At 41.6% G+C, this 26,192-nt stretch overlaps 1 protein-coding gene across 1 annotated transcript; it reads left to right on the top strand.

Annotated features, from left to right (window-relative positions):
- Window positions 1-2,575: 2,575 nt before the first annotated feature.
- On the top strand, window positions 2,576-25,670 carry atp6v1ba (ATPase, H+ transporting, lysosomal, V1 subunit B, member a). Its single transcript, XM_041050504.1, has 14 exons — window positions 2,576-2,774; window positions 13,254-13,309; window positions 13,576-13,674; window positions 14,529-14,622; window positions 15,234-15,311; window positions 16,830-16,969; window positions 19,161-19,262; window positions 20,967-21,064; window positions 21,212-21,335; window positions 22,896-23,046; window positions 23,646-23,728; window positions 23,900-24,004; window positions 24,224-24,353; window positions 24,644-25,670. The coding sequence occupies exons 1-14, from the start codon at window positions 2,666-2,668 to the stop codon at window positions 24,784-24,786; spliced, it is 1,512 nt and encodes a 503-aa protein (XP_040906438.1). The 5' UTR covers window positions 2,576-2,665; the 3' UTR covers window positions 24,787-25,670.
- The last annotated feature ends 522 nt before the right edge of the window (window positions 25,671-26,192 follow it).

Here is a 26,192-nt window from a genome sequence, read left to right as displayed (position 1 = left end):
TAAAAAAAAGCTAAGCTAAAATTTCAAAATAAACCAAAATAGCCAAATCCAAATAAGCCAAAACAAACCAAAGTAAGCCAAAATAAACCCTGGTACTTATTACTGGCACTGCTTTTTCACTGAGAAGAGGTGCCTGCTCATGCTGGAACTTCAGTGGATGAGAACAATGAATCTGAACCAAAACACTCATTTGGGGGCGAGAAAAGCAAAACAATGAGCTGAAAGAGGCTAAAATGCTCTGTAGAGTTAAGGGGAGCTGCAGAGCTGGGTGATAATTCTCTGTCCTTTTGTCCCTACAAGAAACAATTTTCACATTATTTATAATCATTTTCCTTATTGTTCATATTAGAATATTGATTTGTGCAGCTTTAAAGTTATAGAAAGATTGTGGTGATCTCAGATGTACAGCACATCCTTCCACCATCCCAATCTCCACAACATATGTTCCAGTTGTGCATTGCAGAATCTCCCAATATGAATGCAGATCCTGATTACAGCCAGGAATTTAACTTACAGTTTATACATCAGGACACTGTGTGAAACCTTTAACAGCAGCAACAGACACACAAAATGAACGCATGAATATTATATCTATTTTGCGTAGCTGATTAGATCTGAGGAGTTTGAGGAAAGTCATATCCCTTTGAACTCATCATAAAAGACACAGGGGAAAAAACAGTTTTTTTCTAAAATGAGGGCACTGCTCCTGTAGGAAGAAGCCCTTCACTTGCATTAATTTGCTATTTTTTGCATGCAGCCTGAAACGTTTGGATGAGCTCTCTAGGGGCTGCCATCAGCCTCACCATGGCAGTGCTTACCACTTCAATCTGTAGTGCTTTTCCACCATCAGAGAGCTGTGCGTGTCTGTATGCGATGTGTGACTGCCGGTGTGTTGGTTGTGCAGGGGGCATGGTTCAAAATCATCTTCAAACACTCGCTTACAAGCCATTGTGCAGACCACGCTGCGTCAAATGCGAATGGATCAGAGCCTCAAAAATGAGAAAACAGCAAAGCAAGAGTTTTTAAGGGGAAAATGTGTGCAATCATTTCATTTTACCTGTCACTCAACAGTTCATTCACCAGGACAATGTGTTGGTGAACGTGTGTGTGTGTGTGTGTGTGTGTGTGTGTGTGTGTGTGAGAGAGAGAGAGAGAGAGAGAGAGAGAGAGAGAGAGATTGATTTGATTGGCTCCCATTTTATCATGTATGCAGTTGAAACTGCTGTTCGAGCATCATGTGCTGTACTTTTTCCACACCATTTCTTTTTTTCCATCAGAACAGCAGCATATCAACATCATGACACACTAACTGATGCGCTGTATAGAGTTTCTCTTTTGAATAGACAGAGTGTTCTTACTCGGGGCAGCTGTGGCTCAGTAGGTAGAGTGGTTTATCCACTAATCAGAAGGTGAGTGGTTCGATCCTAGGCACAATACTGAACCCCAAATTACTCCACACCCTAAGAGTCTGGAGTATGGCGTGACTGACTGGAATCAATGCTGTGGAAATTTGGAAATTGTCGTGACAACCAGTATAATACAGGCTATTTGCCATGTTTTACAATAACATTGTTACTGTGTTACTGTGTTTGTGGAAATGTATAGTTAGAGGTGAGTTATTCGGCACTGCCTGGCATCTTCTGTCATTAATTATGACAAAGCATGTAAGTTGCTGTGATTTCTGTGAGTGTGAGTGTGAACTGTTTACTGTTTATGTACATTAGTCTGTCCAGGGTGTGCTCTGCCTATTATCCAGTAGAAGACTCCAGCCTCCTCTGACCCTGCCCAGGTTCAGTGGGTACAAGTAAAGGTAAGATGCGTGGGCTAATGTGATTAATGAGATCTAAGTTTGTAAATTAATCATCTCTCATCATGACTGAACAATGCATTTGCATGGTGTGGGTAAGGGCTGGTGTTGCTTCATATCTGCTGGACATATTGGACAGCTCAGTGAAGAACTACTGAATCAGCAGAACATTTAGTGACTTCTACCATTAGCGGCTCACAGTCCGCATGTTGGATTTGGCATGGGTTTTTCATGCCAGATGCCTTTCCTGATACAACCTGGGTTTGTGGGGAACCCATGGGTTGAACCACCAAGGGTGGCCAAACCTACTGACTTGAACAGAATGGAGTCCGAGTGAATGCTAGGGTTAGGGTTAAGAACATCTGTTTTTTTTCTACCAAGACAAGTCAAAATGTCTTGTGTGAAAAGACCCATTTAGATCTCAACTAAAGAAAATAATAAAGACATGATGTAATAGCAGATCATATTGAAAAACTAACACTTTTCAATGCAGCAGAACTAGAAACCAGATAACTGCATACCATAGAACAAGACCAGCTCACAGCGTTTCACAGTAGTTAGAAACCCATATGTTATTATATTATTATTTGTTCATCTGTTGTCACACTGTCAAATTTTCTACCTACTATGCTTTGTCAATATGTTATGATTAAAATCCCTTCCTACCCCCACTTTGCTCTGCTCATACGCGTGCACAGCACGCACGGCCCTCAGACGGGTCCGCCCCCTTACCATCAAACATCCGGTTCCTCTGTGTCATATGACCAGCGCTCTGCTGTCATTCGTCTTACCCAGCTTCAGTTAGCAAAGCACACAGACCAAGGTTGATTTTCTCAGGTTTTCCGTCTTTATCTGACGATGGCAACATTAGTGGCAAACAGGGCGATGGACGTCAACGGCTTGGCAGCAGCTGCGAGGACACACACCCAGGCTGTGACCAGAAATTACATCTCTCAGCCCAGGCTAAGTATGTAGCGTTAGCAAGCTATAAGACGTAGCTGCAGCTGTAGCTAGTGGCTAACAAGGTTGTTGTGTTGCATTCATGAACATAGGGACGGTGGGAAATGGAAGAATGTTGTCAGGATATATAGTTAGTCTCTGGTTTAAGGCAACAATTATGTAAGAATGTATTTCTTGCCACCCTTCAGCTGGAAAAGTTTTGAAGACGTTTCTTTGGACCTACAGACCTGATACAGGACAGTACTGCATAGTATTAAACTGTCGCACAGTACAGTACAGTGTAGGGAACAGGGGCCCCCGCGTTCGATGACCACGTTTGATTTTAATAGCACCCTGAATTTCATGAATATTTTAATTTTGGACATGCTCAAATTCCAGTGCTGGGAGATTCTGTTTATAAACTTATGCTATATGTTGGTGGAGTGGGAACATCCGGATTTTTACCACTGTACGGGAACACAGCATACGGGCAGTAGTAGTAGTAGCACTAATGTTAGCTGCTCAACAAGCTAAGAAGCTACACATGGGAATTTGCGATTATAAAGAAGTTTGCTTGCTTTACAGTTGTTATAAAATGGGAGTTCGTGTTATAATTTAGTCATAAAACTGACACTACCCTTTATCTTACATGTTGTCTATCTAAAACCAGCTAACTTCATATCATTGATGTCAAACCGCAAACCCGGTAAGCTAGCGTGTTATCTAGCTGTAGCTAACAGTAGCAATTCGGACGTAGATTTTAGCTACAGCTAACTTGAATTGTATTCAGTAGTTTTACAGGGAGCACTGTAAATATGAATCGAATATTAATTTCACATCGGGACAGGTACATCATTGTCAGTGTTGAGATGACACAAGCTTAGCGTTACTATAGTTCGACACATCTAAATGTGACAAGCGCAGTGGATTAGTTAGCACAGCAGTGGTGAGCTGGTTAGCTGGTGGCCGGTAATGAATGAGAAACCGTGCAAGTTTTGTGTTTTTGATGAGCTGAACTGAGATGGAAACAAAAAATAACACTTGCTCTGTGGCCTCTAAAGCACAAAGTGAACTGTTTGGCGCTGTAATAAATGTCCAGTTTCGACATTTTGGTCGGTACAGCTTGTTGACGTACAGACTGGTGACAGATGGATGATCTCTCATGTGACTGGATCACATGAGCGGCGCAGCCTTCTGTGGTGTTGATGAGACATGAGAACCTGCAGTTTCTGGGCTGATGGAAAAAAAGATGAATGTTTTGTAATTTATAGCAACACTTGTGGACAAAGCTTAGTAAAGCTTACTGATAAAATACTACAGAAAATATAAAATCACGCAGTTTACTGACATATTGACCCACAATTTACAAGATAAAAGCTGGTCTTTTAGTGCAGTTGTATTTATTGTGTGTATATATTATGCTGTTAAAATGGAATGCTGCTTCAGAGGTTTATCTATGCTGACAAGGACAGAATTGTTAGGAAATCAGTAACATTTCTTGCTATAAAAGTTTTGCAACGATACAGTATACAGTATTTTTTTGTCTGAAGTTTCCAGGTTGGACTAAAGAGTTGTAACTCTGAATAGTCTTTCATTTTAGATTAGTCTTTTGAAAAGTGTAAAATGTATAGTTTGCCTGGTGTGTTATAGCTTCAAGTTTTATAAAATTAGAAATCAAAACCTAAATATTTTGAAAACAGTAATGGTATTTAACATTTGTGTCCAAATAGTTGTTCAGGTATTACATTTATTAGATAATAGGAGCTAAAGAGGTGGAAGGTGATAAGTCCAGTAGATTTTATTGGCTGTATTGCCTTTATTTATTTATTTATTTATTTTTTCAGGAAAAAAAATGTGTGATTTATTGGTTTTCAAAATCGACTTCTGTGATTCTTTATGTGGAAATAGAAGTATTTGGCATTTACTGGCGCTATTTTCTGCATCATCTACCAACATCTATTGAAATTATTTCCTTTTGCATATTTAACTTCAATGAATTTTAACTGAAAGTCCTAATGTATCCAGAGTAAACCTAAAATGGAATGGTGTCATTGGTCTGTGGGGTTTGAACTGAGCATTTTAGTAATCCATGATGGTCTGAGTGCTGGTTCAGGTTCATTACCACTGGCCTGATAAATACAGATTGTAGGAGGGAGGTGGTACTTTCTCGCTGTCAGTGTTTTACCTGAACTGATAATCACAGTATTTTACCTTTAACAGTCATCATGCCTTTAAAACCTGAAACATGAAACTTCACACATCTGATTTGATTAGTTCAGTGAATCACATGGGTTTTGATGAGTTCAGAGTTTTAGATAAGCATCTTGTTTTGGGAATGGTTAAACAGTATTCGATAAAAACAAACAAAAAAAAAAAGGTGCAAATAACTGTTCCATTGTTTTCCCACTCAGATAAAACAGTCAGGATTGATCTAGCCTAATCTACCTTGGTGACTAAAGTGATTAGTTGTGTTTATGTGGTGGCCTAATTGTTCTTTTTTTTTTTTGCTGATTACATGGTTTGAATCAACACCAGGAGTTACACAGATTTTGGTGTTGTTTTGCACTTTGCTCTGTGAGCATGATGTTGAGCCCTTGCAGTGACTTTGATTGTGCTGTTGAACTGTGTTGAAGCCATGAAGCCATCTAGGTGATGGCTTTTCCTTTGTGCAAGTGTCAGAGAGGCAAACATGGACTAAAAGCCTTTTAGCAAACTGGAAGGAAATTACTTAATGGAGCTTGGGCCATCTGAGAGCTAAGCAGAGAGAATACAACGTGATAAAACCTGTGTCCTAAAAACATCTAACCATCCTCCTTCTGAATTTCTCTAATTTTGTTGTAGCAGAATGGCCTGCCTTTTTTTTTTTCTCTCTCTCTCTCATCAAACACATTACCAAACAGCAGCAGTCCATTCTGATGATGAGGTAGCAATTCAGAGCCAAATGATAATCTCAAGGAACTGTAAGGAAACTTTTTATGGGCTCTTCAAATACTGCAGGCGCTGCATTCACAATATGTGTTGCATGTTTGAAGCCCTTGCTTGTGGTTAGAGATGTTTTTGCTCTTACACTGCTTTTATATAAGAGAGTTCTTCATGGAGGCCCAGGTCTAATAAACACGAATAACTATAGAGCCGCCATTGATGCTGTCTTTACTTTTCCCACTGTTAATTTTCCTGATCTTTAGAATCACAATCATGTAGTATTATTAATTATTTATTTATTAGCCTTCTAATCAGTAAATACATTCACTTTGTAGAGTTGTTGCAGTCTGCAGCTTAGGATGGTCCCTCCAGTTTCTCAAGGTTTCTCTGAGAGCCTTGTTGCTCGGCTCCTTTGAGACTCATTCAAGGCACTGGCAACTTCCTACATGATGGCGGACCTCAGTTAGTTTCCACATCATGGGCCGGGACGATGACAGGGTGGGGGATGGGAGGAAGCATAACTGTCAGAATGTCGCACATTTCCACAGCACTAACTCCATCAGTACAACAAAAGAGTTGTGTCATAGTCACATTTCGGCTGTTCTCAGTTTCTCTTTGTAACAGGAGCACAAGCTTTGTTCTCTAGTTGTTTCACTTCATGTTGGAGGACAGTTGTTCATTAGTAAATAATAATGGTATTTCTATAATCTAAGACAGGTTCAAAGCAGCAGAATGGTGGATATGGTAGGGCTGTGAGTTGATGGAATTAAATAAACATGGAGCAAGGTTTGAGTTGGCATTAATCCACACAACTGGTTTGGAACTGGAAACCTTTCCGTTTTCATTTTTGTAGTTTCTCAAAGCCCAAGCCAAGATAACCCCGATCACATCACTGTGACATAATCAGACGTTTTCTGAGACTGAGACTGAGAGAGCTGGAGGAAACCTGAAGACTTTTGGGGGGTTGTCAAACCAAAGGAAGGAGGAACAGCTTTTTGAAATAGTGCATCATGACCTGATTTTATTAGGGGCAGGTTGGATCCTTTACCAGACGGCCTCAGAATCAGCCATGTCCATGGCCAAGGTTAAAGCAAACTATAACGTCAGTGTGGAGTGTAGGAGATCACAGAGACTTTGTTCAGTATAGCCAGTCGCCAGACGTCAAACAGTCTATAAGATCACGATAATGAGATGGTTTTTCACTTCCTTATTGACTTGACAGAGCTCTAAGAGAGGCAGCTATTGAAAAGCCACTCCGAGACAGAGCAGGAAAATAAACAAACAAAGACATTTCTCATCAGACCAAGCCTTTTCTTTTAAGAGGCCTTTGTCTCTCTCATGTCAAATGTGACAAAAGCTATTAGCCCACGAAATGGCTCGTCTTTGTTTTAGTAGAGCATTCTTGTCATTTAGTTCTATGAAAAGACATGGAGCAAGGCACTATACTTCTTTGTAAAGATTTAATTAATTGTAATAATGTAGTCCCCGATAAACAAATGTCTCATCTGTCACCATGAAAGTCATTTCTATAAAATCAATGTTATTTTTGTAACAGTTCTATAATCCACATTCTAATTAGGCTTAAGCAGCGAGTTTGTCAGTAGAAAAGAAGACTCTTCCCGTGGGCGTCTGCCATTCTTTTCATGAAAGAACCGATGTGACACTATTTCTTGTCTGTGCACGAACAGAAACTCATCCTTGTGAGCGGCGCACTTGTTTTGCTGACCGCTCAATATTCATTTCCTGACATTCTTCATCTTAAGAGCCGTCGGGTCATTTAGAGAAGTGTGTATTTTCAAATAGGAGAAATTCCCCTCGTTCCATTGCTCAACTCCTCCACTCCAAAAAAAAAAAAAAAAATGGACGAACAATGGCACGACACTGTATCAAACCACTGTATCAGTGGTTTAGAATTTTTACATTATGTATAACGTGTCACCAGGACACGTGGAAGATCTTTGTTGTTGCTTGTTTCACATTCTCAATTTTCTTTTTATTGTAATGCAATACAATTCTAAAAACTATTTTTTTTGGTTTTAGTTAGGATAATATTGTATCCCCTGGACTTTACTGTCACTCATCATTTCCATGGTGGGTTAACCTTCCTAGTACTGGCATAGTTTTCAAGACCCATGTTGTAGATCAATGAATTAACCATGAACATCTTTCTGTGTGTGTGTGTGTAATGGAAACAGGGCCTCTAGGAAATGGAAAGCAGTCGTGTTTTTGGGTACTTAAAAAATAGTTGTGATGTTTGGGACCAGCCTTAACAATGCACTATACACGGCTCTAGCACAGCTATTTTTCTGGCTCTGCTCAAAGGACAAGATCTACAAACTAGTTGAAGCCAAGCCCCGGCCTTAAAGGCCTACCGCTGCCTTCAGAGGCACATGCAGGAAGTGTTGGTCTCCAGGAGTTCTACACATCAACCTAAGATTAGCAAATAACTGATGTCAACAGTGGGGCTTCAGCTGTGGCAATGTTGTTTGAGTTGACCAATTGTGATATGCATGCAGTGTTACGCAGAGGGGATTGCCATGGTGCTGATTCAGGTGTGCTAGGTCTCTGTGAATAAATAAATAAATAAATGTAGGGGAAAGTAAGGTAATCTTATTTAGGGCTATTTGGTTTGTGCCTCTCAAGTTCCCCGTCAATAATATCTGAGCCTCATCTCTCTATACTAGACCTCTTGGTCTAGGCCATGTTGTGAAACAAGGGCAGTCATAGTTGGCACCACCCGATGTGGTTTTGTGGTTTTTATGCGAGTACAGGGTTTTTTTTACTGTAGTTGTAGGTGATATTCTTTATTACGAACACCATATAAATCCAGGGTAGTGCCTCACTTTGCTCTGAAAACAGCCTCAGGTCTTTGGTGGCATGGATACCACAGGACGTTGGAAAGATTCCCTTGAGATTCTGGTCCCATGTTGACATGATTGACAGTGTTGTTCCTTCACTATACAAACCCGCTCGCAGAAAAGGCCCCACGGACAAGAGGCCTCACTCTGCTCGCAGATTCGCTCCCGGGTTGAGCCTGATGACATTTCCTCACAATCAGTGCAGTGAGGTGGGGAGTCCTCTTTATAAGGAGCACCTGTTGTACCTGCAGGGTTAAAAGCCTGTCTCATTTTTTGCCGGGGTGTCAAACGCTGGAGGACTTTCGTCATGTCAAAACAGATTGGTTGTGGCAATTGGTTTGGAAAGAGGTGTGTCTCTCCTGGCTACTATTTATGCCCCCCCCAATCCTTGATTTTAAAATGCTTTTATTTGTTCCAAAAGTTGTCTGCCATTTTTTAACAAAACATCCAACTTGGCCTTCATCTATTTTTTGGTTCATTTTTATTCCCTTTTTTTTTTTAATGTTAAAAGCAAAAAGCACTTTCTACAGCTGGAAAACTTAATCTGAGCTGTTTTGTTGTGCTTGTGTATCTAAAAACATAGCAATTGTGATCTATTTTTTTTTCCACTGCTGCACAAATAAAATATGTGGGGAAAGAAACATATTGTCCTGTCTCAAACTGTTTTTTTTTCCATTTGAGAACATCTTGGGGATATGTCCTGCCTCTTATTTGTAGTGGCCTTGGTGTTTTTTTTTTTCTGCTGAATGTTACACTTTTATCTTAGAATTGTTGAGATAATAATAGATCAGATATAAGGTGTAGAGAATAGATTGTTCTGTCGCGAAATGAAATCATTGTGAACTATAGGTTTTTGCTGACATAAACACCAACGGAGGCTGAATGGGTCTTCATAATGAAAGAAGCACACATGGAACCGTATGCTGTTTAACTGAGGGGGAACTTACTGCTTGTAGGTCACTACTAAAACCTTGTTGAGCAGTGGTGGCATGTGAAACCATCTGGATTGTCAGGTCCAACAAGATAGGGTCTTTTCAATCAAAGCACCCGATCAAGTATCGGCCATTGTATTCCTGTGTTTCCCAGAATACCTTTTGATAAACCCTCTATTGATGCAAAGATAACATGTTGGCGTGCGACATGTTGATCCAGTCAGATGAGGGTGAAGTATTTTTGTTGGTATGAGCGGCGACAAAACTTAAAAAAAAAAAAAAAAAATGGGGTGGGTGGACAAAAGTCACCGTTTCATATATTCTCAACCTCGGCTGAAGCTAAGAAAGCTCACTAAGTAAACTCTGTCCCTGGCCTCACAAAGAGAGAATTCTCAGTTTGTGTAACTGTGACCGCTAAGGCCGCTGTACATTCATATTGAAAGCAATTTTTTTTTTGCACAGAACAAGAACTGTGAATTAGGAGGCTCACTGTTCATTTGAACTTCACACTAATGACCAATTTGGATTCAGAATTTTTACAGTCTGTAGTGCAGCAGGTTGTTGGACGTTTTCCTTGTGGTCCAGGAGAGGGCGCTCTAAAGGTTCACTGTCAGCTTGACCTATTGCTTGTCCTATTGACCTGTAGGTAAACTAAGCTAATAAATACAGTTGGAGGACAGTGGCGAGCAAAGCTGTCAGCTGCCTGACTCTGTAACAGTAACCACTCTTTTACATCGTACAACCGCTTTATGAAGGAATCTCTCCTTGGCCTGCGTGGGGAGAAATCATTACAACGATCAATAACTCTCTCAACATTTGAGTGTTGTATCATGGCAGACCAAACCTGTCCTTTAATGACTGAGCTTCTACATCATCCTCACTGCTCTTTTACCACAGCAGCTTTTCTGAGTTTTTCCCCTCATTGTGCTATTTTTGTTTTAACCACCCTCTGGAGGTTTTAGAGAAGAGTGTAAATAAACAGTCCCAGTCGGCAGTGTAGGCACACATGTTTGTTTGTGGCCCCCTGTGGGGTAGATGTGTGTTTTCTATATTTTTGGGCAAATACAGCTGTGATATTAGTGCACTGCTGCCTTCAAATCGTTAATGTCAATGGCGACTTGACAGTGACAACATTGGAACAAAGGCTACAGAATGAGTCTGAGGACTGTGAGTAATTTCACAATGTTGGTTTATCGACTCACTGTTGCATGTTTTTGGCCGTGTGTGGAGAGGTGGTGGGGGGGGGGGGGGGGGGGGGGGTGCGGGGTGGGGGTGGGTGAGGGCCCGTCGTAGGCTTGAGGCAATTAGCATTCCCATGTCCAGCGGGGGCTGTGGGAATCCCTTGAAGTAGAGGCTAAGGCGTGATTGTGAGACTGCACATCACAGCAGCCACTGCTTTGTAGCGTTCATTTATTGTCAGAATGATGATGCACCCTCATCTCCATCCTAGCTCCAACCGGCAACCCCCCCTCCCTCCCTCCACACACACACTCTCCCTCCCTTCAAGTTCCCCCCTCTTTCAGCTGGGAAATTGAATTGTGTTGGAATGCTCTGTGCCTCTTTTCTCTGGCACTTGAATGGGCTCTTTAGTATTTCACACCAAGGTGTCCTTCAGGGTGCAAGGTCAGGCTACCAAAACAGCTTCTAGTGGCGGATTAGGACCAATTAACATCTTTGTACACAAAGAGCTCTGGCAGCTGAACAGGCTGCAGGGTGACCCACACTGCCGTTGCATGCCAAGCCAGGGGACTGCTGCACTTGAACTGAAGTAGCAAAAGAGGGGTGGAGAAAGTTTTCCAAACCTAATGGGAAATGTTGCTACTTCACACCTCATGAACATATAGGCCATTGAGCAATTGTTATCTTGTGAAATGAGAGAGCAAACCACTTTTTTTTTTTTTTAAATCATCACAGTTCTGCGTAAGTGTCCCGCTTGTTTTTTTTTCTTTCTTTCATATAAGGCTGCGGTACTATATAGAGCCAGCGTTAGGCCTTTAACTCCACTGGAACTGCTAACCTAAGTCTGGCTTTTCCATGATCCAGAGGCATTCCCACATCTGTTGCTTTTATTTCATCATAGCAGAGTGGGCTGGATGACATCCTCTACTGCGATATAAGGAATTTTATATTACGTATATAAGCACACACACACATTTTTTATGTATCAGTCATTTCCAAGAGGAAACTCTATATTTCTGTGCGTATGAGTGCTGCCGTCGCTTGTTTTCATCTTACTTGGCCGTGTTTTCTCTTGCTCTCTCAACAATCTCTGCCCCACCCTCCCACCACCGCCACCTCCTGCTCCACCCTCAAGACAAGCACACACACACACACTCTTATCCTACTATCATTGTGAGGAGGAGACTCATTGACATAATACATTCCCTGGCCCCTTATCCTAACCTTAACCATCACAACCCAGTGCTTAACCCCAACCCTTACCTTAACCTAAACTCAATTCTAACCCTAAAACGAAGTGTCCTCACAACAAAATTTGTCCAGACAACCATAGAAAGACACACACACACACACACACAGCCTGTCTGGCAAATAGCGGGTGAAACGCAGGTGTGTGTGTGTGTGTGGGAAATGGCTGCAATACTGTAGCGCATTGACAGGTTATTTTGTTGGCCTCTGCCTAATTAGTGGCATAGTGGTTGCACCCTGCTAAGCTTTAGTGCTTTATGTTCATACCAGTCTGTTCTAATTTCCCTGTGCCTTTGATATCAGCCCCCCCGAGATTGACAGTTCACAGATAAAGAGGAACACCAGACCATGATAGAAAACCCCCGTGGAAACAATGCTGCCACCTCCAGCTCCCCACCCCCCTTTCAGTCCCCGTGTCTTTGCATTTACCTCGGATCTGCAGATGTGCAGAGGGATGGCGGTGGGGGTCGTCAGTGGATTCCTTGCAAACTGAAAGCAAAGAGTGTTGCTTCATTCAAAGATTAAAGAGTGTTGCTTTATTTATTGCTGCATATGTGCATGTATTGTTGTTTATATGTGTATATATATATATATGTATATATGTGTGTGTGTAGCTGCTCACACACTGAGCCTTTTCATGCTGAACACATTTCAACTCGGTGTGAGTTGGTGTTGATAGCATATTGAAGTGAACTGAAACCAGCAAGGGTATTTAAAAAAACAAAAACAAAAAAAAAAAAAACACAGCAGCGTTTTCCTCAGCTTGTGCTGTGAAATACTTGTTGCTAATTAAAGTTGTAGGCGTTGTGGATTTTACTGCACCGATTGTGTGACTTTGGTCCTTTGCGTTGAATCGCTGTTTCATCTTATTTGGTGATTAAAGAAATGTACAGTATCTGAAGTTCATGGAAAGTGCAACATTGTTGCTGCCATATTTAATGTGCGGTCTTTATTGAGCTCTGGTATGTTCTTCCAGTACATCTAGCTGCAGTTATTATTGTTTAATGCTAGGGAAGGCCACCGACTGTTTCCGCTAACCTTCATCAGTGATGACCCCTCATTTAGTAAGCTGTTATTGTGAGGCTCAGAACTAACCACGCGCCTGTATAATTGGACTCCCCATTTGTGAACAAGTGAATTTCATGCATTTTTGCCTGACATTTGCCTGCCTTTGACATTTGAGCCTGGAAGTGCATGAAAGCCTTAAATCTCACCGTGAAAGGTCAGCTCGTGATTATTAACTGTATCGGCTGTAAGGAAGTCTGCTTGTTCCCATGTTGATTGGTGGCTTTCAGCTACACGAGGAAGTGGGAATCTCTTCCTTTAAATAAAGAAATGAATGAACTGTGTACCTCTCTTCTCTTTCAGCTTACTCTACTGTGTCAGGTGTAAATGGACCCCTGGTGATCTTGGATAATGTGAAGGTGAGGCTGCTAAGGAGACCTGTCTTTATTAAACCTTACATCCATGAGTTCTCATTTTACTACTCCTAAAACAACTCTGTTATTAATTGATATTCACCTTCTGTGAAAATTCATTTAGAGAATGAAATTGAAAATGAGTTTGGGAATGGCGACGCTACCACTCAGCAAAGTAAAATAAGTGTTTTCAGAAGCCTCTCTTGTGTTAGTGTTGTAAATTCAATTTTTGTGCAGATATAGTGAAACCATGTGGAATCTCTTTGAACCAGTTTCCCAGATACGCAGAGATTGTTCACCTGACCCTGCCGGACGGCACCAAGAGGAGCGGGCAGGTCCTGGAGGTGATTGGAACCAAGGCGGTTGTTCAGGTACGAGTCAGAATCTCTGGTGTCTGAATGACTGGCACCTGTCGCACCTCTGCATTCCTGCTGCTGTAAATACCTGCTAGGGCATCAAACGTGTTTTAAGCTGTGGATTAATACACATTTGATGAAAGCAGGTATTTACAGCAGCATTTGCTAACATATAGGTTAGATTGACGACATTGAAAATACGGCCCCAGGGTACAAACAAATTTTTATTACAGCTTTGATTTTCATTTAAGACTAACTGCATGAACAAGGTTATAAAATAACACGTGAACACCACAGCCTCCACAGTTTGGCCTCGGTTGTGTTTAATGCAACATGACTTCACGAACATGACAATGATCCCAAACACCAAAAATCAAACAAGAGTTTGTATAGAAGATAAAAAGTGACTTTAATCCAATAGAAAACCTTTATCTGAGCCTTTTAAAGTGGAAGCTAGAGTAGAGGAAAGGAATCATCTGTGGCGAAGCAGAACATCTGTCCACAGGTTTGTGTGAGGACTGCTGCTCTATGTTTGTTTCAGTTGATTCATAGATATTAAACTTTCACTATAGTTTAATTGTCAAACATGTATTTGACAAATGAATTGGCTTCATTCTGCTTGGGCTTTGACTAAAAATGAAACAAAAGTGCATTAAATGGACAGGATTTGTAAATACAAATCATCATTTTGTCCCATACTTTGGTTTATGACGAAATACCTGAAAAACTCATGAGATTCCCGTTATCCCCGGCTGTACTTTGTATTTAGTGCTAATGAGCTTAGTTTAGCATGCTAACATGCTAAACCAACATGACAAGCCTTTTATGTCTCCTAAACATTCAAGTTGTTGGTGTCTGTGTTTGTACAGGTGTTCGAGGGAACATCGGGCATCGATGCCAAGAAGACCGCCTGCGAGTTCACGGGCGATATCCTGCGTACCCCAGTGTCAGAGGACATGCTGGGTACGATCAACATGATTTCACATGGCACATTTCATCCACACTGAGCGATCAAACTTTGCAGACTATAACAAATAACCCTCCTCATCCTTTCATCTCACAGAGGTGAACGTTTTAAAACATGTTGAATGCTGATTATAAAGTAGTTATGATAAATTTTCCTCCAGTCTGCTTATTTTACTAATATTTTACCATCCTACTCAGTAAATGGTAAAAGCACTGAATCAAACCTTATTTCTGAATGCTCTTGAATGTCTCAATCAGTGTGATTATCTCAGTACAGCACAAGGTTACATACATTTGAACAGCTGTAGAAAGTAAACCTGCTTTTGTTTTTGAAGTATCATTAATCATGTCCATGAATTTATAATTACTTGTACTTGCTACTTGTAGACTCAGCAAGAGCCATCAGAAGCACTCATCTGTTTAGAGTCTGACATAAAACAGAATAGATCAGATGTGGTTGGAAGTGTCATCTAATTAATAGTATTTTACTAGTGTTTCTTAGTAATTATCTTTGAATTCAACTTTCAGATAAACCCAAATAGTTGCTATTTATCGTACAATGGGCTTGATATCTGCTCGTCTCAAAGGAGTAAATGTTCCTCTTTCAGGGCGTGTGTTCAACGGCTCAGGCAAACCCATTGATCGTGGGCCCAATGTTCTGGCTGAGGACTACTTGGACATCATGGGTACGACCTCAATAACCAGTTGTGTCCTCATATTGATTTGTAATGATGGTTTCCGAAATTGAAATGAATGTCTTTTACAAAATGCTACATGAAAAAAAAAAACACCAGCCATCGTCTACTAATCAGAAGGTCGGCGGTACGATCCCTGGCCTCTCCAGTCTGTGTGATATTGAATCAATCTGTGTGAAAGTGTGAGTGTTAGTAAAAGCGTTATGAATGAATAAATGTGCTGTGAATGTGTGTGTTTGAGATTTGAGTGGTCCATAAGACTAAAAAAGCTCTATATAAATGCAGTCCATTTACCATAAAGGCACATTCACCAAATATCTGATGGGAAATATATTATTTTACAACAACAATATGAAATTCTGACAATGTGTTTCATAAAGATACAGCTCGATAAATAATGCTGAGAACATACACTCACCAAACACTTTATCAGAAGCGCTTGTACACCTGGTTATTTAAGCAGTTTATCCAATCAGCCATTCATGTGAAGACTGGAAAAACGTAGCCTGGTCTGATGGGTCTTGGATTTCTGCAGAGGCTTCCTTGTGCCAACAGCCCAGGCTGGTGGTGGTGGTGGTGGTGGTGGGATGGTGTGGTGTGGGGAAGGTTTTCTTGGTTCACTTTGGACCTTAACACCAATCAGTCATGGTCTGAATGTCACAGTGTGTCTGAGTATTGTTGCTGACCATGTTCATCCCTTCATGGCCACAGTTCACCATCTTCTAATGGCTACTTCCAGCGGGACAATGCTCCATGTCACAAAGCTAAAGTCGTCTCAGACTGGTTTCATCAACATGACAGTGAGTTCAGTGAACTTCAGAGGCCTCCCCCAGTCTCCAGACCTGAATCAAGTAGAACAGCTTTGGGAGGTGGTAGAACAGGAGACTTAAATATGAAATTTTATTTCCTTATTTTTAATTTTTATTCACCTTTGACCCCTTAATATCTAAGCCAGTCGTTTGTAGACGGTATTCAGATCTGAAGCAGTGGTGGTGCAGTGGTTTCCTGTGCCTGAGTGGGTTTTCCCAGGTGCTCTAGTTTCGTCCTCCAGAAATTTGCACGTTAGGTTAATTGGTGACTTTAAATGGCAGCCGAGCTGATACTTGACTCTGTAGTGGCTGGTTAGGGCCAAACAGAAGAAAACACCCCGGCCCTCCAAATGAATGAAGTGAAACAAAATGGCAGTTTAGTCTATTATTATCAGGCTATTTAACCTCTGGCATTGCGCTTACAACTCCACCACAACATCCAGCTGCAGTTGTGCCTCACGGATGGTGAACTGGCATTTGTTTTATTGTGTGAACTTCCAATATAAAGAATGAAAAAGGCTACGCAGCTTCAGGGGGCTTGGAGCAAATTCATTGGTTAGCCATTTAATTGTAAGCTTTATGGCTGCAGCACAAATATTTGTTCACTGTGTTTTTAAAGCAATAAATGGCAGGTAAGTAAGTTGATTATAGAGTTAGTAATAAAATGACATACAGCTTACATACATACTGTGTCTTCCAGGTCAGCCCATCAATCCTCAGTGCCGTATCTACCCAGAGGAGATGATCCAGACCGGCATCTCAGCCATCGATGGCATGAACAGCATTGCCAGAGGACAGAAGATCCCGATTTTTTCAGCTGCCGGGCTGCCCCACAACGAGGTGAGACCACCAAATCAGTTTATTTCATTAAACGTGAATGAAGAGCATCAGTAATTGTACCTGCATTGACTACACATGCACCGCATTGGTGTCTTCCTTCTGCAGTGAGACGGAGAGTAGTTGAAATAAATCAGAGTTGACTCTGAAGTTCCTTCCTCTCTTGAAAACTTAAAAAGAAATGTCGGTGTTTGATACACAAAATTCTTTTCTGAATGTGAATTTTTGATATATATATATTTTTTTATTTTATTTTTTTTGCTGCCTTTGAAATATCCTGATGAACATGGAACCTTGAATAATACAATTAACCGAACTCAGTGTGTGGTCATCTTCGTTTTTTTTTTAAAACCGGCAACAACTGCAGCTACTTACCTGTCCTTGGGAACACATACAGTATTTGTTCCCAAGAACAAAAAAAAAAAAAAATCAACCTCCATTCTAAAATTACAGTCAGTTCTCAGTAAAATAAATCTGTTTGCCTCATAGAGTTCCAAAACTTAAAAGATAAAAATATTTTGGGGGTAATTAAAGTGTTTGTTTCTGAGGCGGTGTAACAATGGAAAATTTTTAACATTGATGAGTCAGGTGTTTTCTGCTTCTTCCTCAGTGTCATGTGACAACAGTTTGAGTTCTGCTTCCTTCCCAGGGTTTTCCATGCCTCACAGTTAAAATTCATGACTCAGGTGTCCCACATAAATGTTACCCATTTACCCACAACAGGTCTCATGCATACCTTAATATTTCACGCTGGATAAAAGCAGTTGAAGTGAAGCGAAACATTGGACAGTTCATTGGGAAGCTAGTTTGTGGGATGATTACTTCAACCAAAACCCACTGCGCTCAGGTGACATTCAGCGAGCTCTGGCTTTTGCTACAGTGTGTGTAGTAATCAATGTGACTGACAGCTGTGCTACACACACACAGCTTTGTTGTGTCTGAGTGGGGAAATTAAAGCAACAAGATCAGGTCGTACTTTAAAAGAAGGAGAGTGATCTGTTATTTCCAGCTAAAGTAGGAGAGCGCTGGGAATCGTCCCAAGGCAAAAAGAAATAACCAATGTCCACAAAGACAACTCCTTTTGTGTTTGCTGAAGCAATTATTGATTGATTGATTCAATCTACTGAAGCACTCCAGCACAATTGAGGTTTCTTGAGTAGCCATTGGTTGTGCTTGATGCTCTTTAGCAAAAAAGAAAAAGAGGATTTAGAAACCAGTGTTGACCCTTGTATTCTTCTTTTCACTGCGACAGTCCTTTACACAGTCAGCGCTCAGGGACACAGTTTAATGCTGTTACCTTCTCACAATAGAAAACCATTATCAGACAGTAACAACGATGTCATTTCTTTGTGTATTTTAGGAGATGGTTTAAAATCCACTGAAACCTTATTTCTAAGTGGTTATTAACACAGCAAACTAGATTATGTTTAAACTTCAGTGAGATTTTGATTGATTTTTAAAAAAAAAAAATGTGCATCAGTTGTTTCTCAGAAACAATTAAAAGTTAAAGACTTAAAAAAAAAATCATGTAAATCTATGTTTCTAGGGGCAGGGGTTTCTAGGGGGGTAAGTAGGGGGGCAGTTAAATGAAAGATATCTTGCCCCAGTCTAACAGAGCTAAAAGGAGAATGAATATATTCATCAGGTGGATGATGATGATGATAATGTTGCCAATGTTGTTGTGTCATACGTAGGCATGCAAACATTCATCGTAACAGCTAGTCACAGAAGTGTTACTATGACAACAGTGTGCTTATTCTGCATAAGAGTGAGCCCCCCCTTGTTGTGCCATCAGGATGGTGTGAAAACTTGGCTCTTCGTTTCATTAAGCACGTGTCACAGAGGTCATTCATGTGGTGCTCTCCTCTCTGGGGCCAGGTGCCTGAACTCAGGGTGCAGGGCAAGGTCAGGCCGCATCAAGACGGCGACCATGGCGTTATGTGATAAGCGTGAAATTCCTCACACGGACTCTTCACCCCGCTTTATTTATTCGTTTAGTAAAGAAAAGACCAGATAAGTTGTCTGTATGAAGCCCTTAACATGAATACTCAAATGACAGGCACACAGGTAAAACTTATCTGGTTTGATAAGCAGGCTCATTTGCTGTATTTTTTTTTTTTTAAAGATCTCTAGAGTGTATGGACCTTGAGACCTCTTGACTGTCTTAAATTATACTGCGTTTTCTCACCCACAGATTGCTGCTCAGATCTGTCGCCAGGCCGGCCTGGTGCAGAAGTCCAAGGATGTGATGGACTACAGCGCTGAAAACTTTGCCATTGTCTTCGCAGCCATGGGGGTAAGCAGGCAGTGTTCAGCAGACACTTGTTCAAACAAACCCCCCCCCAATCTGTGACTCTAATCCCCCTCTTAACCCTGACGTGACACCCCGTCCACCTCTCTCCCACCCTGCTTTCTGTCTTTTATTCACCAGGTGATTTAACCTTTAAGTCCCTCGTTATTTCTGCACCTCTGAGCATATCCCCCAGCCATGTAGACAGGTTACTAATTCAACAGGTCCTTTAACACTGTCAAGCCTGCCGTATCAAGTTCTCTCCTCCTCAGCTGCTCCTCCTGTCTGCTGTAATACCCCATTTGTGACATGCTGACCTCTACCAAACACACACCCACACACACACACTCCATTCACTTGCTAAATGCCAACCCTTCCCTTGTCTACCTCTCCACCTCTTCATGCTTTTGGTTATTGTAGCAGGAGAGTTTATAGGAGGATTTATACAAACCACCACATGGATATGAATTTTTTTAAAAGGACACATTGTAACATCTGTTTAATGGTAAAAAAACAAAAACAAAACATAAATATTCAAAAACACAAAACCTTTATTAGACTTCAGAACATTGCAGAGCTCCTATTGAATGACTTCTGATCCTAGGTACTAATTTTTTTCTTTCTACTTTTTTAGATTTTGTCTTAGTCTTAATCCTGAGAGCAGAAAATCAATGCGAGTTTTTGTCACATCTCACTTTTTGTCCATTTCTGACAAAAACACTGAACATGTTACTCATCTTTGTTGAGGAAAACTATTTACATTTTTGTCTAGTTTTAGTGAAGACCTTTAATTAAAGTTTTTTTTTTTTAATTCTGTAATTTTCTCGGTTGCGATGACTCTCTGCTTTACTCCAGCTCCGTTCAGACATGCACCTTGTTCAGTAACATGACAGTTTTACATGTTGGTCTCATGTCTGAATAAGTGCTTGAGTCACTTTTATAACAGACCTAGGAACACTTCTGTAACATGACACAGCACGCAAGTCTAGTAAAAGCTTCAGTGACACCCCCATAGATGAAATTACAAATATACAACACGTTTGAGGTTACTGCTGCCAAAGGAGGTTCGACCAGTTATTAGATCTGAGGTTCACATACTTTTTCCACTAGCACTGTGAATGTTGCATGGGTGTGTGTTATTAGTTTAAGCACACTGTGTTTGTCTGTAATTGTGACTTAGATCAAGTCACATATGAAAACCAGCCAAAGGGTTCACTGACTTTTTCCTGCCACTGTATGAGGCCATAACCTGTTAGTACATTTTTGGAAAACTGACACTATTAAAATGCAGAATGAAGTAGTAGCAGTTCCTGTTTGCAGTGTATCACTGGATGTGCACATCAGCGTTTTACTTAAATACTGAAGTACTTAGAACTTAAAAACCCGATGTTTTTCAGGCAAGTTCTGTTTTTTTTAGTGATTCCTCAGTGGATTTATGGATATGTCTTAGTGATGGACATCCTACATAATGACTTCCTGGAGAAGCGTGTGTCACACTGAATCTAAAAATATGAATATAATGTCAGTGTGTAATAACTACCTTCCCACTGTTTTCACCTGCGCCTTTCACCTCACACAGTATCTTTGCCTGAGATACGTGAAAACCGATTTACTATCTGAAAAGGGGCTTATGTTTAATACTTTGTCGGGGTTCTCGATCTTTCACCTAAGGTCCCTCGGTATCATTAACTTGTATCATTTGTCTCTCAGGTCAACATGGAAACTGCCCGCTTCTTCAAGTCTGATTTTGAGGAGAATGGCTCCATGGACAACGTCTGCCTTTTCCTGAACCTGGCCAATGACCCCACGTAAGATTCAGTCAGAAAAGATCTCAATATGTGAAAGCAGTAATTGTCCCAGTTTTGCTTTGTTATTGATTGGGAAGGACGTTCTATTAGAGATGGACATGTGGACATTATAATGACTGACTTCTTTTTGTTTCTGTGACCAATCAGCATTGAGCGTATCATCACCCCACGCTTGGCGCTGACTACAGCAGAGTACCTGGCCTATCAGTGCGAGAAGCATGTCCTGGTCATCCTGACTGACATGAGCTCCTACGCCGAGGCTCTGAGAGAGGTACCGCCACCAAACTCATCTGTTAGACATGTTGGCTACACTGTTCAGACATTCACTGTCTCTGGTCTTGGTTAGGAAAAAGCTGAATGTGTTAGGCGGTAAGACTGTGCCTGTCTAAAAACATCAGTCAGGCTTTTGCATATATCTATAGGTATGTCTGCCTTGCTGCTACTGTTGTTATTCTAAAATACTGTACTGTAATACCACATGCCCTGTGGTATGGTCACACTGAAGCCTCTCTGAAGACTCCAGCAGCAGACGCCCGTGTGGCAGTGTGTCACCATAACACACTCGTGTAAATTCTCTGCAGCCTTAGCACAAAGGCGATGTACTCACTAAAGTCTTGTGCTCATTGCTGAAAAGGAGGATAATGTGTCCTTCATTCGTGTAGGAAATACCTTAATTTCATTATTGTCCGCTTGGCTTTAAAAAAGGAAAATGTCCCCCTCTCTGCCTCTCCACCTAGTGCCCTCCTTTCTCCTCGCGGTGAGGAGTAAGGCCCTCTCAACTCACTCTTTTGTGTCTCTGTGCTGACAGCACAATGTCGATTTTTTTTTAAGATGGCGCATGTGCATTTCCCTTGTTGCATTTGTTTGTCCATAACCTTGGCACATGCACGCTTGCTTGCACCAATCGTCAGCTAAGACTCAGGCAGCTTGATGGGTATTTCAGCACTTACAAAGAGCCAGGAGGACATTAACATTTAACTTCTGTTCCCATTCATACGCGTGAAGGTTTAGTTTTGCATTGAATCTACAGTTCACAAGTGCTTAGCCTGCCCATCAACCTTTGAATCCAAGGATGAATGAGATGCATTTTCATTCCTTGCTTGCCTCTGAATTCACTTGACTTTGGGAACAAGGATTTGCTTTTGGTCATTTTTGCAGAGGGCCTGGAAACAGAATGGCAACATTTCCAACCAGCTGTTTGCCTCTTCTGAAACATACTGAAGGAGTTAGCATCACTTGACTCTGCAACAGTAAATGGTTTCAATAGATTTATTTATTTTTTTGTTTTTGTTTGTTTACGGTGAAGATTCAAGCGAAATAGCTCCTGCAAGGTTAAGTCTTAATATGAAAATAATCATATTTATTTCATTGGTTTGAAATGAATTGTCTTCCACTTAACAGATACTTTACCCCTGAGGTCTGTTGGGAAACAGATATAGGACTTTAAAGCTGCTCTGTTTTTTTTTTTATAAACCGAACACAACTGGGTGAAATGTGGAAGGTGTATATCACAGCTTCCATTCTAGCATGGCAGTTTATAATGACGGTGGCATATTTACCACTTCAGGTTATTAGGAGAGCGCTTCCTCCATTTCAGACGAAGGTAGAACAGCAGGGTTTTTCTTCTTTTTAACCAGCAGCTGTCAACTTTGCTCTGTTTCTCAGCCTCTTTTAGCTCATTTTTTTTGGTTTGGTTTTTTTTCACCTGCAGCAGTGGTCTGATGTTTTCAATGTTGTCATGTCAACAATCCTGTATCCTTTAGCTCCTTCTTGATACCAATCTCATGTCTCATGTCTCCCTCCTTCCGTCCCCTCACCACGCACGCATTAGGTCTCTGCCGCCCGAGAGGAAGTGCCCGGCCGTCGAGGCTTTCCCGGCTACATGTACACCGATCTGGCCACCATCTACGAACGTGCCGGCCGTGTGGAGGGCAGAAACGGCTCCATCACCCAGATCCCCATCCTGACCATGCCCAATGATGGTGAGAACAAGACCCTTCTTCTGACATCAAGCCTTGCAGTGGACCCAGATATACCACATTGTGCATCTGTTGGATTTCGGTGTGGTCTCACAGATTATACTTCTGTGTTCCACGTTCTGTTCATAAATGCATAAACCTTTTGGCAAGTCATTGTTTCAATCACTGGCGAAGGCATCTGAAATGGACCGAGGAGACATATTTGATGCCTCCAGTTACCATAGCAACACATATGAAGAGCCTACTCCGATCTAGTTGAACAGTCCCCCATTACAGCATCACGGGGAGGTGATTGTGTCGGCTTTTACTAAACACTGCTGGTGTTCCCGAGGCCTGTGGGGCTCTTGATTTAGAGTAAAAGTCTTAAAACTGAGCGGCCAATAGGAATTCTGTGTTCTTCTGTCCTGTGTGGCATTATTTTAATGGCTGCAAATCAGAGAGTGATTTGAATAAGTGTCTCAGTTGTAGCTGACCTTCACCGTGAGTGTAAATTCATTACATTTAGTGTTTATATTCATGTAACTGCTGTATTGCAATGAAACAAACACTTGAATCTTGTGTGTTGGATGTGTTGTGACGAAATACGTTTTTGTGTCTCATAGACATCACCCATCCCATTCCTGATCTGACTGGATACATCACAGAGGGACAGGTCTATGTGGACAGACAGCTGCACAACAGACAGGTATTCATCGGTCGTTCCCCACTGATCTCAGATTGCTGTACTCTGGGAGGCCCTGTCTCATCAGTCCACATATTTATGACAGAAAACTAAGATTTGGACTGAGGTAAAAAAGGTGCTTTTGTAACTATTTAGTTCGTTTTAGTAACCTCTCATGTTGTGCTTGTCCTTCAGATCTATCCTCCCATCAACGTGTTGCCCTCACTGTCTCGTCTGATGAAGTCCGCCATCGGCGAGGGGATGACCAGGAAGGACCACGCTGATGTCTCTAACCAGCTGGTAACAAATCGTACTCGTTGTACTTAAGTAATGCATCTTGTAACCTGGACATAATGTTATTTTTTTCCTCTGAATGACTGCGTTTACATGCAGTGTTCATCTGTGAAGAGAGCAGCGATGTTTGATGCCAGTTTTTTTATTTTTAAACCACATTATGTAATGTCGTCTTTACTATCATTAATGCCCCCCCCCCCCCCCTCCTCCACTCCCCGTCTCCAGTACGCCTGTTACGCCATTGGTAAGGACGTCCAGGCCATGAAGGCTGTGGTGGGAGAGGAGGCCCTCACCTCTGACGACCTGCTCTACCTTGAGTTCCTTCAGAAGTTCGAGAAGAACTTCATTGCTCAGGGTAAGAAGAGGCTGAAGAAACAATTCACAAATGTTCAGCCTTAATTCCCACATGTACAGAGGTAGTATCTGTACATGAAGCAGTACCCGGCAACCACAGCTAATCCCGGGTGCCGCCAAATAAAGTTCACAGACTGTGTCTGTGACACGTGAAAGCTGTCGGCTCCCAGCGCTCCTACTGCATTTTTCTCCTCAGGAGCTGGTGGCACATCTTATCTGATAAGATGTCGAAGTGTGATGTTTGTGTGTTGATAGTGTGTTTGAATGCTGTGTTCCCGATGTCTCCCTCAGGCCCGTATGACAACAGGACAGTGTATGAAACCCTGGACATTGGCTGGCAGCTGCTGCGAATCTTCCCCAAGGAGATGCTGAAGAGGATTCCTCAGAGCACCCTGGCTGAGTTCTACCCCAGGGAGTCTGCTGTCCGTCACTGAGGCACGCTAAGGGATCTAGCTCTGGTTCTAGCTCCACTCCCCTCTCTACCCACCATCCTCCTCTCCCTTTATCAGTCTCTTTCACCTCCTTCTACAGTCTTGCACTTCCAGGGGCTCCTTTACCCATCCTAAACTCCACCTTCTCTTTCTCCACCGGTCTTTTTTTTTTTCTTTTTTTCTTTTGTTTACCTCCAGCTCTTTTCCTTCCCATGAATCAACTCACCCTGACATCACCCCCCTTCCCCATAATCTCCCCCCTCTATAGATGTACTGTAGCGTATCTGTGTCCAGAAGTTGTGTATGGAAAGTGTCTGTGGTTGTAATATCTCCCCCCTTGATTGCAAAACCGTGAACATATCTTTAAGATTATAGATCAGTCTTTATTTATTGGGGTGTGTCACTGTTTGTTCCCCCTCTTTTGTTTTCTTTTTTCCCTTTTCTTTTTTTTTAAATACATGCTATATAGTATCCACCCTCCACCCTCCACCTCCTCTTGCCCCCTCCCCTCCCTGCGTCCTGTTTAAGAAACTGCTGTATTATTTCCATGTCGGTGGCTTCGGGTTCACTCTGAATTAAATCTTCTCTCGGTACTATCAACAACCTCAGTGACCAACCAAAGCTGGGCCACAAACAGAGTTCAGATGTTTACTGTATACTGCCCCCAGTATTTTGACTCCCCCCCCCCCCCCCCCCTGTTTTGGGCCCTCATGCTTCCTATACCTCCCCTTGAAATAATACAGTGAATGTTGACATTATTACTGTTTTGTTGTTTGATTTGTAAAAAGTGTGTTAAACATTCCCACCTGTCTGCAGAAACGGATTCTTTGTTGTGCAGCCATAATGGTTTCGTGATGTGTCCATGAATAAATTAAATTATATGAGAAGTCTCATCTTCCTTCTGGTCTCAGCTACAACCTCTTACATCTTCCAGCACTGATGTACCTCCTGGGATCAGTGTCCTCTGACATGATGGAGACGGAGCTGTCTATAAATTCTGACATGACGGTTTGCTTTGAGGATTATTTGTTTAAAATGTTGACGTAGATGGAATTTGCAATTGCAAAAATATGTCTTGGTTGTATTTTTGTCCAAGACAAAATATGTCTTAGACATATTTTTGTGTCAGAGCTTGTTTAGGTGTGATGGAGGTGGCTTGGTCACCATCAGGTGTCCTGTGTGACCAATGAGCTAACTCCACCTGCAGATGAAGACCGTTACACGTGGTCGAAAGCGATGGAAAATGCTCGGAAGTGGGCTTTGAGTTAAGATGTTTTAGTCAGTGTCTTACATTTTGACAAGAAGACAGTTAAAGAGAAGCATAGAGGACAGGGTCCCAGTCTCAGTCTTCACCGCCTTAACGTTTCTGACCGTGTTGATGCACGCTACACTACTACCGGAGCTAGCTC

The sequence above is a fragment of the Toxotes jaculatrix genome, chromosome 11, assembly GCF_017976425.1.
Source record: "Toxotes jaculatrix isolate fToxJac2 chromosome 11, fToxJac2.pri, whole genome shotgun sequence".
Lineage (NCBI taxonomy): Eukaryota > Metazoa > Chordata > Actinopteri > Toxotidae > Toxotes > Toxotes jaculatrix.
Note: the sequence above shows the minus strand (reverse complement) of the source record. Positions and strands in the feature narration are given on the sequence as shown.

What these genes read in the sequence shown, in the direction of transcription:
- atp6v1ba (XM_041050504.1), top strand. Translation starts at nt 2,666, where the DNA reads ATGGCAACATTAGTGGCAAACAGGGCGATGGACGTCAACGGCTTGGCA. An exon ending in TGATCTTGGATAATGTGAAG is followed by an intron (nt 13,310 to 13,575) that starts GTGAGGCTGCTA and finishes TCTTTGAACCAG; the next exon opens with TTTCCCAGATACGCAGAGAT. An exon ending in ACGCCGAGGCTCTGAGAGAG is followed by an intron (nt 21,336 to 22,895) that starts GTACCGCCACCA and finishes CGCACGCATTAG; the next exon opens with GTCTCTGCCGCCCGAGAGGA.